The sequence below is a fragment of the Eptesicus fuscus genome, chromosome 3 (assembly GCF_027574615.1).
Source record: "Eptesicus fuscus isolate TK198812 chromosome 3, DD_ASM_mEF_20220401, whole genome shotgun sequence".
In the NCBI taxonomy this organism is placed as follows: Eukaryota; Metazoa; Chordata; class Mammalia; order Chiroptera; family Vespertilionidae; genus Eptesicus; species Eptesicus fuscus.
In genome coordinates this window covers 54,613,441-54,633,448 of record NC_072475.1, presented here as the reverse complement: position 1 = coordinate 54,633,448, position 20,008 = coordinate 54,613,441, and the positions used below count along the sequence as shown (strand labels likewise).

General features: G+C 36.1%; 1 protein-coding gene and 1 non-coding gene across 2 annotated transcripts in view; both read right to left on the bottom strand.

Annotated features, from left to right (window-relative positions):
- Positions 1 to 20,008, bottom strand: part of LRCH3 (leucine rich repeats and calponin homology domain containing 3) — a 101,801-nt gene that overhangs the window by 50,630 nt on the left and 31,163 nt on the right. Inside the window, 5 exon segments of the mRNA XM_054713894.1 lie at positions 6,352 to 6,461; positions 7,840 to 7,976; positions 9,990 to 10,095; positions 14,284 to 14,410; positions 15,262 to 15,406. Coding sequence (XP_054569869.1) covers positions 6,352 to 6,461; positions 7,840 to 7,976; positions 9,990 to 10,095; positions 14,284 to 14,410; positions 15,262 to 15,406 — 625 coding nt within the window.
- Positions 5,361 to 5,423, bottom strand: LOC114227768 (U7 small nuclear RNA). Its single transcript, XR_003613839.2, has one exon. It is a non-coding gene; the product is annotated as a U7 small nuclear RNA (small nuclear RNA).

Below are 20,008 nucleotides of genomic sequence, written 5' to 3'. Positions count from 1 at the left end.
TTGCTAAAAAAAAGCCAGACACAAAATGTCACATAATGTTTTTATTGAATTTATATGAAATTCTAGAAAAGGCAAAACTATACTGACAGAAAGATTACTGGCTGCCTGGGGCTGAGGGTAGGGGACAAAGACTGACTATATAAATGGGCATGATAGTGATGGAGATATATTTCTTGACTGTGTTGGTAGTTTCGTTATTGTATCCATTTACTAAAACTCACTGAACTACACATTTAAAATGGATATTCAAAAACTGTATCTCAGCAGAGCTGCTTTTAAAAATCTGCCGTAACAGCATTGGTTGCTCCATATGTGCACTAACATTTTATGTTGTCAGCCTCAATTTGAGACATTCTAGAGGGTGGGGAGTGGAATAGCATTGTGACTTAATTTGCATTTCCATGATGATTAATGATGTTGAGTATTTCTTGTATGTGTGCTTATTGGTCATTTATATATCTTTCTTGGTGAAGTGTCTATTCAAGTCTTTTGTCCATTATTTAATTGGCTTGTCTTTTTAACATTAAGTTGCAGGCATTCTTTAGATAGACTGGATACAAGTCCTTGTCATATTTATATTTTGCAGATATTTTCTCCCAATCTGTGCTTTACCTGTTAATTTTCTTTTTAAATTTTTTATTTATTGTATTTAGAGAGACAGAGGGCAAAAGAGACATCAATTTATTGTTCCAATGCACTCATTGATTGCTTTTTTAATATAAATATTTATTAATTTCAGAGAGGAAGGGAGAGGAGAGACAGAAACATCAATGATGAGAGAGAATCACTGATTGGCTGCCTCGTGCACGCTCCCTACTGGGGATTGAGCCAGCAACCCAGGCATGTGCCCTTGACTGGAATCAAACCTGGGACCTTTAAGTCCACAGGCTGATGCTCTATCCACTGAGCCAAACCAGCTAGGGCTACCTGTTAATTTTCTTAACATTTTCTCTTCATGATAAATGCTTCTAATTTCATTATGGTTATTGCTTTCTGTGTCCTCAGAAATGCCACATCAACCAGGCGCAACAGTCTATGTTTTAATGGTCTATTAGAATTTTATTGAATAGCCCTACGTAGGTTGTAAAATAACTTTCAATGGTACAAATTTAAAATAATGTCCTGGTATTGAATTTTCTATTCCATGTACTCTTACATTGTTCATGTATATAACTTGTAAAAAGTTATATCATGTTGTCACAACAAATTAGAATTTCAGGTACAGGGAAAGAGCAATGAACTTTGATTTCACAGATAAGGTACCAAGTTTACTACTTATGAACTGTCAGCTCAAAGAAGTCACTTAATATTTATAAAATAAAGTTACCAAATTTAATCATATGCCTTTCATATAGTAAAATAAATCTTTGTCAAGTAAAAACCAAAGCAGCAAAGCTCCTAGTGAATGTAAAACAGTTTTTATAACTTGTCAATTATTTTATTGCTAAAGATCTTACTTTGCATGTGGTAACATATAGACCTATCTGTCCAATGTACTAAATGTACTGATTCTAAAGATCCAACAAATATAGGTACCTTCCTCATTTTCCTACCTTCCTCCACAAAACTTTAACCAAAAATTCTTTCAGTATAATTCTAAAATTACTTTTCTACAAGAAAAGCAGTTAATTTCTCCCAACATTTTATTTTGAAAAAACTTATACCTATCTGAGTTGGGAGGATAATACAATGAACATCATTTGTCCTTCATCTAGATATCCCAGTTGTTTAAGCAGAATGTATTATGTATATCATCTACATGACACATCTGTTCTTGTGCTTTTTCCCCCTTTTTTCTTACGCTTGTTTTAGAGTCCAGATCTTAAAAACAGGTGCTATGTGTGTTTTATCATGGCAAAGTCAAGCCAAGGTGCCTAATTTTAAAAGCTTTCTAATCCTATATAATAAAAGGCTAATATGCAAATTGTCCCCTCGACCAGGAGTTTGACCGGGAGTTCGACCAGGGGGCGGGACTGGCCAGCCAACTGCCCACGGTCCTCCCCCTGGCCGGCCCCCACCTGGGCACAAATTTGTGAATATATTCCTGGATCCCCCCAAGCCACTGCCTCAGCACTGGAGCTCAGAGGGAGTGAGTCTGAGTAAGTATATATATACATACATACATTTATACATTTGTGAGATATATATATATATGTATATATATATATACACATTTAAGTGATATATATATACATTTAAGCCACATTGTGATATATATATACATTTAAGCCACACTTAAAATACTCTTTTCTGCAGCTGCCAAAAGAAATATGTATATTTGAAGATTTACTGAAAAATACTTTTTAATATTATGTAAGTTTTCCAACTAAAGATATTCAGAGCTCTAGAGGATACTGTTTATATACTGTAATGTATTTTCTAACAAGTGGCCAACCAAAATACGCCCAATTTTACTGTGACTTTTTCAGTGGTCAATATAAAATTAAGAGAGTCCTGGCCAGGTGGCTCAGATACATTTTTCAGTGGTCAACAAAAAATTAATAGAGTCCTGTCCAGGTGGCTCATCCTGTACACCAAAAGGCTACAGGTTCAGTACCCGGTCAAGGTATGTATGGGAGGCAACTGTTCTATGTTTTTCTCTCTCTCTCAAATTAATAACTATATTCTCCAGTGATGATTAAAAAAACAAAAAGGAGCCCAGCTGGTGTGGCTCATGGATGAGTATCAACCCATGAACCAGGAGATCATGGTTCGATTCCCAGTCAGGGCACATGCCTGGGTCGCAGGCTCCATCCCCAGTGGAGGGCATGCAGGAGGCAGCTGATCAGTGATTCTCTCTCATCATTGATGTTTCTAGCTCTTTCTCCCTCTCTCTTCCTCTCTGAAATCAATAAAAAAATATTAAAAAACCAAAAAGTAAAGAAAATTAAGAGAATATTTGCATTAAGCTATTTTATTGTTTTATTCAGTTACCTCTAGCTTCTGTACATATTCGCTCTGGCTCAGAGATTAAACTGGTAAAATTACAGTGAGACATACCAGCTTACCAATTTTCCAGGTTTGGTCAGTATTTTCCTGGTTTTAGCCCTAAAAGTTCTATGTCCCAGAAATCCCCTTAGTTATACACAAATCAAGACAGATAGTTATCCTATATTTAATTTTGGCCTTCAGGGGGCCAGACAGAGTTCTGCCAGGCTCCAGCTATGCTGTCAGAAAGTCCAGTCTCCCTAATAAACTACCTAGATTCAAACGCATAAGTGACCTCTGTAGCAGGAAGATGAACTATGAAATCAGTGTAATGCAGTGAAGAGTTTCAAACATAGTTTAACAGATCTGGCCCAACATCTTGGCACCATAATTTACCAGCTGTATGACTTTAACTTGTTTAACTTCTCTCAACTTCTGTTTTCTCATAAGTTTCAAATAGAAAAAGGTTAACATCTATCTCAGAGAGCTGCTATAAAGATTAAGTGAGAAAATATAAGTTAGAGCCTTACACAACGCCTGGTTGCCACAAAGCATTAAATAAAAGTTATCAATCTGTGAAGAATGCACCCTTAAGAAAGAACATTTCCTGTTATAACAAGTCACCAAATCTGCTTCGTCTGAGTTTAGTTCATCACGCACTTACTGAATGCTAGGCAATGTTCTAAGTGCTAAGAAGACAATATGATGGTCACTGCTTTCACAAGCTCAGGCTTGTTGTAGAGAATTCCATTACTGGGGTTAGAGATGCAGGACTGTTCTTACCAGCAGCTTAGTCTTTCTTTAGGTTTGTTTCACTGCCATCATCATAAAGAAATATATCAGCTTAAAATCACCTCAGCAAAAAAGCATAGGTCACTATAGATCACTACTGAAAAATATGTGTGCCACTGTATAAAATGAAAGCATTATCACAATAGTGCCAATTGCTAAAGGAGTTGGAAGCATTTACCTCTGGAAATGAGTAAAACATTTGTGACCTTCATAAAACGATTTAAGGAAAATTGTGTGTTGCTTTTATGTTACATAAAAGTAGTAAGAAAGCTGCATCTAAGGACTAATTCTATCACAGCATCTAATTTGTATTGAATACCTGAAGAGCTACAGGATTAATAACAATTCTCTTTAGCAAGACAGGACTCTTTTAGAACTAAACTCTTTCTAGATCACAGTGGATAGCTAGTAACTACAATGCCTAATATTTGTATAAGGCTTTATGGTCAGTAAAACACTTTCACACACAGGTCATTTGATCCTCAGAACTACTGTGAGAGTATAAAGAGGGTAAAGATCATATTAAAGAAACGGGGGTTCAAAGAATTTAAGTGAACTGCCCAATAGTACAGAGATTCACAGCTAGAACCAAAACATTCTGACTCCATGACGGCACTTTGAATAAATTACAATGCAATTTCACTAATCTGTACCCCAGTGAGAAAGATATGAACGTATAATATCTCATTCACTGGTGCATGTGGAGTTCAAGGAAATATTTTATGTATATGTAAATATATAAATTATCTATCTATATATACAAAAGCCTAAGTGCCTGGAACAACCAGAACGACAGGAACGACCGGTAGCTATGATGTGCACTGACCACCAGGGGGCAGGCGCTCAACACAGGAGCTGCCCTCTGGTGGTCAGTGCACTCCCACAGCCAACCTCCCTGGCCAGCCAACCTCCCACGGTCCTTCCCACCCGGCTGGCCAACCTCCTGTGGTCCCTCCCCCTGGCCTGCAGGCCTTGATCACCAGATTGGGGCCAGGCCCCAGGCTGGGATGGGGAACCGGGGGTGGGTGGCGGCGGACATAACCCCTTTCTCAGGGGGGCCAGCAGCCAACCTCCCATGCCCTGTCCCTCCCCCCTGGCAGGCAGGCCCTGGTGGCAGCACGACGGCGAGGGAAGGAGGAGTGGGGGAGGCAGGGAACCATGTGGTGGCAGGGTTGCGGCATCAGTGCCTGGCCTGGCGACCATAGCGTCCTCTCCAGGCCCTGGACTGGGATGGGGAACGGGGGTGGGTGGCGGCGGATGTGGCCCCTTTCCCAGGGGGGCCGAGGGCTGGCTCCTTTCTTGGGGCCGGCAGCCAACCTCCCACTCCCTGTCCCTGCCCCTGGCCAGCAGGCCCCAATCGCCCCGGCCCTGATGGCTGGCCAGGCCTAGGGACCCGATCTGTGCACAAATTTCATGCACCAGGCCTCTAGTATACATATATGTATATTTTAAATTTTCTAGCACATTGTGAAACCATTACAAATAAAGTATCTTAACTCCTTTGGAGAGACATGACATATTTATGCTATCTAGACTCTGCATTTAGGAAAGGTTTCTCCACTGATCCAAGGTTTCTTTTATCTCTTAGAAATACACAAGTCTCTTGTTGGGTTGTTGTTGTTGCTTTTTTTTTTTTTTTTTTGGGCCTTCCGGTACGAGCCGGAAGACATGCTGGACAAATTCAAAAAGAGCTGTAAGCACTTGTTGTTGCTTTTTATGTATGTTTTTAAAGTAATCTGATGATGATTGCTATAGTAAAAAAAAAATTGGGCTAAGACAAAAGACAGAATCACACGGTCTACAATTAGCACTGCAGCCCTTAGCTAAAGCTCGTTATTCAATAGGTGCCGATGCTTCCTCCTTAGTGTCTTTAGGCATACTCTCAAATATAGCTACCAGGATGCACTATTAATTGTCTTACACTCAAATCTCAAAGGTAGAGTAGCAGTTTAATGTTCCTATTCTGTTATTTCACTAGGGGAAAAGTTTATCGTAGCAAGAATTACTAACTCCAAGGGAGAAAATCAATTAGTATATATAAAATAAAAGCTACTTTTATTTTTAGTACATCTTTTCTTTAATTGATTTTTTAGATCCCAAAGTGACATCAATAGTCATCAAATCCAATCTCTTCACTCCCTATAGGAAAAATGAAGCACAAAAAGTTTGAGAGATTTGCCTAAATCACAGAGCTAGTTAAGAGCAGAGCTAGGTTAATATTCAAATCACTCAGACCAGTGGTTTTCAATTACAGACCCCTCTACCCTCCCGTACCCCCCCAGGGGTATTTGGCAATGTCTTGAGACATTTTTATTTGTCATATTGGAAGAGCATGATAGAAGCCAGGGATACTGCTAAATATCTTCCAATGTATAGGACAGCTCCTCGCAACAAAGAATTATCTGGTCCAAAATAACGAACAGTGTTGAGGTTGAGAAACCCTGATTAGAGCTACGCTTTGCCATATCTAACTAATCAATATTTTACTGAATATAAGTATTCTGAGAAAAATAGTGTCAAAATAGGTCATTTCCTTATAGTCAAACATTCAGGCAGATTTAAGGGTCTAGTGTATTTTATTTCTTGTGAGATGGAATATGACAATAATAATAATAAAAAGAACATACTCACCAGGAGCCAAAACCCAAGGGTCTCCTATCATAATCTGGCAGATCTGGAGCAATCTTACAAGCTTGTATGTTCAGGTACTTAAATATGTGAATTTTGCCTTTTATGCATATCTAAATAAAGTAACACATACATGCAATCAAATTGTTACTCATCTGAAATGTGTCCCTTTTTTAATCACAATCAGCTTTTTACTTAATGTATATTGGAAACAGAAGGCATTTCTATTAAGTACAAATACTAAAAATCTAACACTCATTTTAACAAATTATATTATTTGTTATTTTAGGCATTTAAATGATATAAATATAGGTTCTATTTTCTAGATACTAATAAGTCTCAGTAACATATAAAATAATTTATGATTACAAACAGAATATCAAGTAAACTTATTATTAGTTAGGCATTGTCAGGAATTTAAAGCATTGCTCCCACATGAATTATATTAGCAACTTTTGCTTTTAGTAATCCAACAATCATGTACTATTATGTTCTCCATTGTACATTCTGTCAGAAAGAAAAGCAGGAAATGTTTAAATATTAAAGCTATATATACAGTATATTTCTGTTGCTACCTGTTGGCTTCTGTCCCAGAAGTCAAAACACCTATTCTTTAGGATTATGAGACCCTTCTGTAGTTATGATGTTTACTCATAAAGTTTTATAGTTGCTAGACAAAGGCTGGTACCATCAGCTGATTATAAAGTAAAAAAAGCTACAGGTTGGTAAATATTTTTTAGATTGTACGATGTTTAGAATCTATATGTAACACTACCCATAATTACTTTATTTAAAATAGACTCATTTCAGTCATTGCTAAGCAAATGACCAAACTAAATAAATAAAGGAATTTAAGATTTTAGAAAACGGAAAGGTACAATAACACTGGTAAGAAAAGATGCATTGATAGTCATTAGTTCTGAAAGCTAAGAATTTTTATTTGTCTCTAGCATTTACATTGTGCACATTCAAATTTTACCAGAAAAAAATTAACTCAAATTTTATTAGAAAAAACTTTATGAAAGACTCCCACAAGTTTTTTTTTTAATTTAAAAAAATATATATTTTATTGATTTTTTACAGAGAGGAAGGGAGAGAAAGAGTTAGAAACATCGATGAGAGAGAAACATCGATCAGCTGTCTCCTGCACACCTCCTACTGGGGATGTGCCCGCAACCAAGGTACATGCCCTTGACTGGAATTGAACCTGGGACCTTTCAATCCAAAAGCCGATGCTCTATCCACTGAGCCAAACCGGTTAGGGCCGACAAGTTTTTTAGAAGATCAATTTAATGAAAGGAAAAAACACTTCTGGACACTGTACCTATCTTCCACACTATTTAGTCAAGGCTTCTAATAAATACATAAGTGTGTGCATTTATTTTAAAAGAACTTCATTTTCAACAGAAAGACAAATGCATATAACAAATGCATAAAGTTTCATTCTTTGCAAAAAAGTTCATAACATACTTCAAATAAACGATGGTTTACCTGTGCAGGAGGAGACTGTAATGGATTGTTATCTAGGGAAATCATCTGTAGGTGCTTGAGGTTCCGATAACAAACAGGGATTGTGGTAATTTTATTGCAGGAGAAGTCTAACCGTATCAAAGGCAACTCTGCCAGCTCTGCAAAGAGATAAAATGGAAATGAACAATTAATGATACTTCAAAACAAGACAATTGTTTTGGTGGATTTAATATATGTATTTACTTCCATTTTTTCTTAATGATTAAGAAATAAATATGGTGGATTTAATATATGTATTTACTTCCATTTTTTCTTAATGATTAAGTGATATAGCAAAGTGGTATAAAATGAAATCTAGATGCTACAGGCAGGAATACTAATGAAAAGCAAGCTGTTTGACTCCTCACAGAGCTACAGAAAGTTGAAGGCCTGATACCATAGAAAGATGGGGATAACAAAGGGATTAGATGATAGTCTGTATAAAGAACAAGTTAGAGATAAATAGGTTTCCATAATGTAGGAACAGAACCAAGACCCATTAAAACAACCCGTGACACGATTGGCCTGGAGGTCGATAAATTTAGTGAGACCCTTGAGGATATGAAAAAGGATCAACTAGAAATTAAGCATACCCTGACTGAAATAAAGAATAATATACAGAGATCCAACAGCAGACTAGAGGATCCCAAGAATAAAGTCAAAGATTTGAAATACGAAGAAGCAAAAAACATCCAACTGGAAAAGCAAAAAGAAAAAAGAATCCAAAAATATGAAGATAGTGTAAGGAGCCTCTGGGACAACTTCAAGCGTACCAACATCAGAATTATGGGGGTGCCAGAAGAAGAGAGAGAGCAAGATACTAAAAACCTATTTGAAGAAAAATGACAGAAAACTTCCCCCACCTGGTGAAAGAAATAGACCTACAAGTCCAGGAAGTGCACAGAACCCCAAACAAAAGGAATCCAAAGAGGACCACACCAAGACACATCATAATTAAAATGCCAAGAGCAAAAGACAAAGAGAGAATATTAAAAGCAGCAAGAGAAAAACAGTTAATTACCTACAATGTAGTACCCATATGATTGTCAGCTGATTTCTCAACAGAAACTATGCAGGCCAGAAGGGAGTGGCAAGAAATATTCAAAGTGATGAATAGCAAGAACCTATAACCAAGATTATTCTACCCAGCAAAGTTATCATTCAGAACTGAAGGTCAGATAAAGAGCTTCACAGATAAGAAAAAGCTAAAGGAGTTCATCACCGCCAAACCAGTATTATATGAAATGCTGAAAGGTATTCTTTAAGAAGAGGAAGAAGAAGAAAAAGGTAAGATAAAAATTATGAACAACAAATACATATCTATCAACAAGTGAATCTAAAAATCAAGTGAATAAAAAAATCTGATGAACATAATAATCTGGTAAATATAACAGAATCAGGGGCATAGAAAGGGAGTGGACTGACAATTCTTAGGGGGAAAGGGGTTTGGGGGATGCGGGAAGAAACTAGACAAAAATCATACATCTATGGATGAGGACAGTGGAGGGGGGGGGTAATGGTAGGGAGTGGGGTGGGAACTGGGTGGAAGGGAGCTATGGGGGGAAAAAGAGGAACAACTGTAATAATCTGAATAATAAAGATTTAATTAAAAAAAAAAAATCAAGCTAGAGTGGGAGTATAGAACCTCATAATCAAAGATTCCTAGTTTAGTCACTTGATAGAATGTGACAATGGACCAGTGAATCCATCAGATCATTACTTTACTGTAAAATGAGAAATGGTTGCAAGTTGATAGAACTGTTGTAAGAAATTAAATATATTGTGTATGTATGCATATATATAGAATGTGACTTTTACTATAAATACTAAGAGTTAAATTTATTTCAAAAAAATACAAAGCATATGTAACAAAACTAACACCTTTTATTTCTGGGTGGTGAGTACAGGTATGTTTATAGTTTTCTATATTTCTTTAAATTTTTCAAAATAAAGAAATAAAAATGTTGAAAAAAAATAAAATTCACAATGGAAGAGATAACATATTAAGTCAACCATTACATCTCAAACATTGGCCGTAACTCCATACATTTTTGTCTTATGCCCATCAGTCTCAGTTATCTTTAAAATAAAAAGACAAATAATAATAAAACAATTATTTCACAGTTTCTTACCTTCTGGCAAACGTACTAAGTGATTTCTTCTGAGGTTGAGGTCTCTCAAGGCCTCCAAATTACCAATTTGAGAAGGTATTGTTTGAATTTCATTGCAGCTCACATCCTATTTCAAAAAGATACAAAATAAAGAATTATTCTAAAATTCCAAACTTGCCTGCTTTAAACTATCTGTAAAATGAGGATGGACAAGATACTTGCAGTCCCTCCTTGTTATAAAAAAATTATAATTCTGTGTCCAAGAATAATTCCGTAGTTTGTAAAAGCATTTACTAGTAATTATAAAAATGTAGTCTTCTGACTGATTCTATACATTTTACATATACCTACATTAATTTTATGAGAATTAAAATTAAATGATTAAAAAGCAGGTAGGCATAGGATAGCAGATCAATAAAAATGCAGGTGAAAAAGGTAAAAAAGGAAAAAGTATAAATACATCGATGTAGGACAATATTTTATATTGTTCTAATAAAGCTAGAAGAAAAAATGATAAAAATTACTATAAAATTATTTGAAAGAATATCCTACTTTCTTTTTTAAAAAATAAATATATTTTTATTGATTTCAGAGAGGAAGGGAGGAAGAGAGTTAGAAACATCAATGTTAAGAGAGAATCATTGATTGGTTGCCTTTGCCTCCTGCACGCTCCATACCGGGGATTGAGCCCCCAACCCTGGTTGTTGCCCTTGACTGAAATCGAACCTGGGATCCTTCAGTCCACAGGCCGACGCTCTATCCACTGAGCCAAACTGGTTAGGGCAAATCATTTACTCTTAAGTGTCCTTGGTTTTGGGGAGATAGGATTTACTAGATGGCTCCAAACTGCTATTTAACCATCACAGTTTCCCTATCCCACTTGTCCTGGCTTACTGACCTGTGTCATTTATGATATGGAATTTTTGGACTGGATCCCGGATTCTTCGTCCGCCAGAGTCGAAGAGTGAATCCACGGACAGAAGATGGTATAGCAAAGGTGGAGATTTATTGAAGAACAAGTACAGACTCCCACATGGGGAGAGGGGAAAGAGTCCCACAGAATGTACTCCCACGTGGAGAGGGGGAAAGGGTCCCCCTATTTTCAAGCCCTGGCCAGCTAGCTCAGTTGGTTAGAGCATCATACTGATATGCCAAGGTTGCAGGATCGATCCCTAGTCAGGGCACATACAGAATGTGTAAGTGGAACAACAAAGCGATCTCTCTCTCTCTCTCTCTCTCTCTCTCTAAGTGGAACAAAATGATCTTTTTTTTTTCTCTCTCTCTCTCTCTCTCCCCCTCCCGCTCTTAAATCAATTTAAAAAATAAAAAGTCCACATACATTTTTTAAAAATCCCATTTTTAAAATACCAGTTCAACTGGTCAAGAATCCTATATAATAAAAGGCTAATATGCAAATCGACCCAAAAGTGGAACGACCAATCACTATGATGTGCACTGACCACCAGGGGGCAGGCACTCAATGCAGGAGATGCCCCCTGGTGGTCAATGCACTCTCACAGGGGGAGCGCTGCTCACCCAGAAGCTGGGCTCATGATTGGTGAGCGCAGCGGCAGTGGCTGGAGCCTCTCCCGCCTCCATGGCAGTTGGACATCCCTGAGGGCTCCCGGACTGCGAGAGGGTGCAGGCCAGGCTGAGGACCCAGGCCAGGCTGAGGGCCCCCGCCCCTGAGTGCACAAATTTTGTGCACCTGGCCTCTAGTATAAGATAAAGATACATTGAAGATGACTCATATCATTCCTTATCAAATTCAAAGTGAGGAGGAAATGACAAAGTACACATAACTCAAAAGGATATGGAAAAATAGATACTGCTTTATTAGCATCTGATCAACCTGGTTTCAATATATATATATTAGGTAGGCCTTCTGTTATCTTGGTAATAGCTTGATTCTGATTCCACTGGTTCTAAAAAGAGATGACTTTAGGTTCTAATCCTGATATATCCAGGATTCCATAATTCTGAGACCAGCCAGAATAATTTATACACCCATGTGTAGCATCAAGAAGCTGCCTAGGTTATTAAGTGTCAAGATGCCACATTAACACCTAAAATTCCTCCAATATAGGAGTAAAAAATATATTAACAGACTTACTATTAGAAAAGACCACTTAGTCCTAAACAGTTTGGCTCAGTGGATAGAGTGTCGGCCTGTGGACTGAAAGGTCCCAGGTTCGATTCTGGTCAAGGGCATGTACCTGGGTTGTGGACACATCCCCAGTAGGAGGTGTGCAGGAGGCAGCTGATTGATGTTTCTCTCTCATTGATGTTTCTAACTCTCTATCTCTCTCCCTTCCTCTCTGTAAAAACTCAATAAAATATATTTTAAAAAAAAAAAAGAAAGAAAAGACCACTTATCAAAAAATTCAACAAGCTTCAAATATTATTTTAAAATTTTCCCAGAACATTTTTAGAAAAATTAATTTTACTTTTATTTTTCTATCAATTAGTGACAGAAGTAGAATCAAAAGCTAGACTTCTTAGTCCAATATTCTAGGCATAAAAGTTAAAAGAGTTCTAAAAGAAATTGAAAGGGTCGGAAAATTGAGCCAGAGGTAATGGCAATCTATAATATTTCTCTCAGAAAATGTATATGTTGAAAGACAGTTTACTTTCACTCAGAAATGAATAAGAATAGTGCAGAAAGACCATCAAGTATGAATCAGTAAGTTTAAGGTTACTAATTGTTACTCTGCAACAAGCTGTTTGTATAACTAGGATATTAACTCACCACTCTGGTAGAAATCTGAAAGTACCTTTTGCAAGACATATCTATATTTTAAGTATTGAGGATTCAATAAGTAGGAATAGAAAGTTTAAAAGATTTGAAAATCAGAATTTCAATCACGAGTATAATTTACTATTAGTTCATGTTATTAACCCAAGCTCTGAAGAAATGCCAACAAACATACATTTTTGAACTATTTCCTAGATCTAATTGGCTCTAAATAAATAGTGGTCTAGTATCTAGATTTAATATATTTGTGAATTTTACGTGACCTTTATATTCATAAATCTACCTGAAAAAGTTAGCTAATATGTAGTCCAATTAGAGTATATGTGTATAGTGTTTGTTTTTTGTGAAGTTCATCTTTATTATTAATAAACGTACATTGAACTATACTCCCAAATCTCAATGGGCATAACTGCATCTGACCATTTCAGAAATATGAAACATGGCTTTGGAGTTAAGGTAGAGTGTTTTCAAATTCTACTTCAATTATGGAACCTTGGGCCTTATCCTATCTGAGTGCTAGTTTCCTCAACTGTAATACGATAATTATAGTATTCAATTAATAATGTAACTGTGGTGATTAAAAGAGAAAAGTCTTATTGCCATGCCCGTAACAAAAGTACTCAAGAGTAACAAGGAGTGGTAGGTGAGGGTTCAAGTTCTTAGAAATAGAAGGCAGTAAAGAATAGTTTGCCCAGATGATGTGGCTCAGTGGCTGAGCATTGACCTATGAACCAAGAGGTCACGGTTCGATTCCTGGTCAGGGCATATGCCCATGTTGCAGGCTCGATCCCTAAGCGTGGAGCATGCAGAAGTCAGCCGATCAATGATACTCTCTCATCATTGATGTTTCTATCTCTCTCTCCCTCTCCCTTCTCTGAAATCAATAGAGATATATTAAAAAAAAAAAAAAAAAGAATAGCTTACTTTAGAATGGGAGATAGGTTCTAAAGATAGCATATAAGGAAAAAAAGGTAAGTCTGACCTCTATAGTGTCCATTTACCAATGGGGGTTAACCAAAAATCAGAATATTGATATTAACAAGATTTAATTTGAAAAGTTCAAATGAATTATTAACTTATACCTCAAAAGTTTAATAACAGAAATCACTTAATATTAATTAGAACCTAATTTAATGACCTTTCCCCATTCCATGTGAGCCTGTCAGACTTGTACTTTCAGTTCCTTCTTAATTCTGTACTGAAGCCCTTGAGTACTGAACAATCAGTGAAACTTTATTATCAATACTTGAAAATAACTAAAAAATACACCGCAATAATGGATCTTTACCATATAAAAGAACAGGGTATTACTATGGATATGTGGGACAATCAAAAAATAAAATATTGCCCTAACCGGTTTGGCTAGTGGATAGAGCATCAGCCTGTGGACTCAGGGTCCCAGGTTCGATTCCGGTAGGGCATGTACCTTGGTTGCGGGCACATCCCCAGTAGCGGGTGTGCAAGAGGCAGCTGGTGGATGTTTCTCTCCCATCGGTTTCTAACTCTCTATCCCTCTCCCTTCCTCTCTGTAAAAAATCAAAAAATAAAATATTAACTTACAAGTTCTGTTAAATGTCTGAGATGTCCAATTTCTTCTGGAAGTGAGACCAATTTGTTATTACTAGCAATTAAGACTTTCAATGGTAAGTTACACAAATGTACTGGCAGTGTTGACAGTTGGTTCCGACTAAAATGGGTAAGCAGAAAAAAAAGAAGATTCAGAGCCCATTACTCAAGAAAAAAATTTCCATCTTTCCCACTCTATACACAGTAAAATAACAAATATAAGTCTTGCAAGAAACAAACAGAATTCAAGATTTGAGTTGTAGCCTACATTTCCTCACTTGTCAGCTTTGTAATTTTTAGGCATAGCATTTAACCTATCTGCATCTTATATAGATTCATTTGTAAATTGAGAATCTTAACTTCTCCTCTACGTTGTACCATAAAACACCTTTGTAAATAATAAAGTGCTATATAAATACAACATGTTATTTTATTGAAGTTAATTTATATTAAGAAAAAAATGATTAAAAAATAGGGTATAATTCCCTCCTAACCATTACAGTATACACGAAGAGGCAAAATGAGTTTTAGAAGTACGTAAACTGTATAATAAAATGATTACTTATAGAAATATTTCCAAAGGGTATTTCATTTGCTAATTTTCTCCAATGAAACTTATAAAATAACAAAGAATTCTTAGATGTGAAAAAATGGAGTAAGTACATGAGTTGAAATGCAATTATACATTCAGAACTGAATACATAAAAATACATAATCACAAGAACCAAACGAAGTTATTTGGAGAACCACTGCAAGCCTATTAGGCTAATGACTATTATTAGAGTTTGTCAATTATTGCAAAGACAGAGGGAGAAACTAGAGGGACATAGGAAATACTGTTAATTTAGCCTAAGAACATGTATAGTAACTGCTGATATAAAAAGATAATGTAAACTTTAGTAAGAAGGAGCAGAAAATTGATAAGGTCACATAAAATCAAATATTAAAAAAAAAAAAGAAACAACATCTTACCTAATATTTAAGAATGTTAGAGCTTGTAGGTTTAGAATTGCCTCTGGTATATACCGAATACAATTTTGGTATAAGTTGAGATTCTCAAGAGAAACAAAATGACATGTTTCTATGGGAATTTCTGAGAGGCGATTTCGTGACAGATCTGAAAGAAAAAATAAAGTTTAAAATCAATCCTTGGAACTCATTTTATTGAAATTTTAAATAGGCATTTTTTGTGAATGTTTGAATTACCAAGATTTCCTACTGTGGAGATTGATCCAAAATAAACATTCAAATTTTTATTAATAGAACAAACCATTTTAATTTATGCTTCTACACCTGTTGCTGGGAAATGCTGATTCTTCTTGAGTCTCCACATATACTAAAAAATAAAACCATTGTTCTTTGCAAGTAACACAAAGTCTAAGGCATATCTGCCAACAAATTACATCAAAGATCATACTAACTACCCAATATCCAAGGAAATGAATGGATCCCTAAAATCCACCTTTACAAAAGAACAGACAACATTCTGAGGATTTTTAGAAAAGCAAAGCAAAACAAAAACAAACAAAAAATACTATTTCTTTCTTTACCAGTCAAAGATAAACAGGGTCATGTCAAAGGACTCAGGAATCATCTTTGCTCCTACTGGCCAAAAATGAGACAATTTGAGCTCCAATAAAGATAATAACTGTAACAGATTAAAAGCTATCCTACATATTGAATTATACAAGCTGATAATGAGATATTCTCCTCCACCTCCAAAAGGTAATAGAGAACCAATTCATTATCTTGCACACTGACAAAGGGGAAAATCAAACATTTATCTTTGTCTTTTCTATATGAACTGAGTAACCAAATGTCTCATTTATAACATGCGTTTTAGTTATAAATGAAAAATAATGATAGAATATCACCAATTTTCCAACACTCAATAAATTATTTGATCGAGAATTGAGTATTGATGGCTGTTGCCTTTACAATCAGAAATTATATGCCTCCCACTAAAAGAACAGAATATCACTTTTAGTCTTGACACAGAGAAAAGAATCAAATCTAATCAAGCTTCTGGATCAGCTGCAGATTTTCAGGAAATGCAGAGGACAAAGGAATATGCTGAATACAGTCCTTCTACCACTACACATTTAGATTTAATAAAATAGACTGTGAGATAAATTTGCTCACCACTGTTTTCTCTTCTTCTGTCTCATCTTAGTCTCTGTTGGGAATTATTTGGTAAGAACCCTTTACTGAGAACTTTCCTCTATCTAATAGAGGACTGAATTCCTGCATATCTGCAAATATCTTGCTTTCATCATAACAAGTGAGTTATATTTTGTCTAGGAATAGGTACAGTTCTTCTCTTAGTAATCTGTAGATGTTATTTTACTACCTTCTAGTTTTCAGTGTCACACTGGGTAGTCCAGCACATATCTGATCATTTTTCCTGTGTAAGCGGCTTGTGTTTTTTTTTGTTTGTTTTTTATCTCTGAACCACCCCCAACTTTCTATTCTGGAACTCAGTAGGTTCTTTCAATCCTTCTTTAAACCAGGGAAATTCTCCTCAATTATATCTTTAGTTAGTGCATCTCCTCAATGTGCTCTTTCTCCTTTATATTTTTTTCTGTTTTGATATACTCTAATTAATGTCCCAAACCATGAATATGAGTATCAAAAATAATCATCCTCCCCACAAATTAATATATAGAAGTTTTTCCCCTCACTTTTTAATTATTTTATGCTATGACTAGAAACATACTGTCTCTCTTGAGAATCTCAGGATAATTTGTTTTGCTTGTTAAAGTTGTAATCTATCTCTTCCAATAGTTCTATTTCACTGAAGTCATTTGTTCTAGATATAATCTTTATTAATCCTCTCTCTGGCTGCTGGAGTTCCTTTAAGTGAATTATTTTTCATTGCCAATTCATACCTTGCCTCATACTGAAGCTCAGTTCAAGCTGCTAGAATTAATACCAAAACAATGGAAGCAATTTCTACAATGTCTGGAACACACCTCCCTCCCTCCATCCCTCACCACCATTTCCCCAGATACAACTCTTTCTAAGGACTCAAGTTTTGATTATTGCCCCATTAATTTTACTTCTTGTTTTCATCTGGATCCCAGATTCACACACCCTCTAACTAACAGGTACCACTAGCCTGTGATCCCCAGAGCTACTTTACTCTGAAGTGACAGTTACTAAATGAAGCTGGGAAACAGTCTTGTTAAAATGTCATCAGGAAAAGGTTAAAGCCCAAGTAAGAGGCCATCAAGAACTTAAAACTAAAAATGTCCTACAAAATAACTGTAAATAATTTATTTAATACAAAGTGCAATCCTTATTTTAATATTATTTGTATAATTTTAAAAGTTGAAAAAACAATGAAAGAAATTAACTTCAATTGCAAACTGTTTAAGTATTTAAACTTAACCTCCCCCGAAAATGACTTCAGGCAACAAATTAAACTTAAGAAGGGACTATTTAAAGTCAGTTTGGCCCGGCCAGTGTGGCTCAGTGGTTGAGCATCGACCTATGAACCAGGAGGTCACGGTTTGATTCCTGGTCAGGGCACAAGATTGGGTTGCGGCCTAGATCCCCAGTAGGGGGTGTACAGGAGGCAGCTGATCAATGATTCTCATCACTGATGTTTCTCTCTCCCCCTCTCCCTTCATCTCTGAAATCAATAAAAATATGGTTAAAAAAATTAAAGTAAGTATGCCTAACATTTGTATTATAAAGCTAAATTACTTAAAAAAATCCAGAAAAATGAACATTGTTTTGGGTAGTATGGACATTTTAAAAATATTATTTTTTTCAATCCATGAACATGGAATATCTTCCCATTTATTTACGTCTTTTTCAGTTTTTTAATTAATGTCTTGAATTCAATATCAGGTATTTCACTTCCTTGGTTACATTTTTTCTGAAATGAGTCAGAATCCTGTCCTCAACCTATAGAGCTTCATCTAAAACATGAATATAACATAACATACAGGGGGGAAAAAAATCACAATTTTATGTTTATAATTTTTTGTTTTGTTTTAATAAATACTACATACACAATCTGGATTGAAAATAACTTCTTTCCAAACAAGTAAATATTTAAATAAAATTAATCAAATACAGCTACTGAGAGGGAAAACTAGCATATGTATCAAACTATAGATACTTTATAATTTTAAAAAAGATGAAATAGGCTACAACTGTAAAAAAGAAAAAAGAAAAAAAGAGTGTAGCCTGGCCCAGGTGGCTCAGTGGTTGAGCATCGATCAATGAACCAGGAGGTCACAGTTCGATTGCGGGTGAGGGCACATGCGCAGGTTGCGGCTGGATCCCTAGTGGGAGACATGCAAGAGGCACCCAATCAATGATTCTCTGCATCATTAATGTTTCTATCTCTCTCTCCATCTCTCTTTTCCTCTCTTAAAATAAGTTTAAAAAGTATTTTTAAAAACAGTGTTTTAGGTATATAAATGACATTGAACTTTTTTCCATTCAGAAGTACAAAATGTTTTTAATTTATGATATTCCCCTTCCTATTTTAGGTTAGCTCTTGTATCTTTTTGATATGCCATCTTCATTTTCTTTTTTAGCATTTCCTTATATTCTGGCACAACAACATGTTCCAGTCTTATCTTGCAACTTCCGTGCCCCAGTTTTGGAATCTATTTCTCACCCTCATATAACATAAACTTCTGTGGCAAGTCAGACTTGGTGAGTGGTGGTTAGGAGCAAAAGGGAAAGCCACCAATCCTGACAAGTCTCAGAATAAATGACTTGGTTTTTTGTAAACCACTAAGCTTTGTAGTGGTCTGTTACACAGCAATAGAAAAGCAAAACAGAAACTGGTACCTGGAAATGGAGTACTGCTTTAATAAAAACCCAAAACATCTGTTATTTTTAAAATGAGGCAGCAGACAATGGCCTTAAGGGACCTCCCAGACCTGTTAGTGGAGGCTGGAAGGCAGTGAAAAAATTGCTATTAAAGGCTGGAGAAAAGGGCACCCTAGTTCTGCTTTGGCAGTAATGTGAAAGGGTACCTAAAGGATTTAAATCACCATAAATATATGCGATGATCTGTAGTGAAATATGTTAGTTGAAGTTAAGATATATATGACAACAAAGATCACTAAGTATTAATTTTAGATCTTAATGATGAAAAAGGGTATGCATATACACACTGCAGCAATATTCCATCTAATTTAATTCCCCCTCTTATTTTTAGATATCATTCAAATACATTACATATTTTTCCTTTTCAAATAATGCAGAGAAAGGAAATAATGCCAACCAACTTAAAAGACCCTCTTTGCTCACACAAGAACGAACATGAATTTCTGCCTAGAATGGATTCTGGTTTCACAGAATATTGGAAAACAAACTCAATTTTAGAGTCTATAAAGACCATCCTAAACTGTGATCCATTTCTTACAATATTTTCTTTCATCTTGAAACACTGCTCATCTCACACTCTGTCAATAAAGTTTGCAAAACCATACCCTGAAACAATACAATTTAGAGCAAACTTTTATCTTAAACTAGAGGCCCATTGCATGAAGATTCCTGCAAGAATAGGGCTTCCTGTGGCCAGAGCAAAGCAGAGAAGGGAACAAAGCCTGCCGAGGCGGGCTTCACTCCTGTCTCTGCTGCCTCGGCTCCGCTCCCATCTCCACTGCCTTGGCTCCGCTCCTATCTCCGCTGCCGAGTGCTCCGGCTCACTCCCTTCTACAGTGCTTGTCTCCAGTCTTCACTCCGTGCC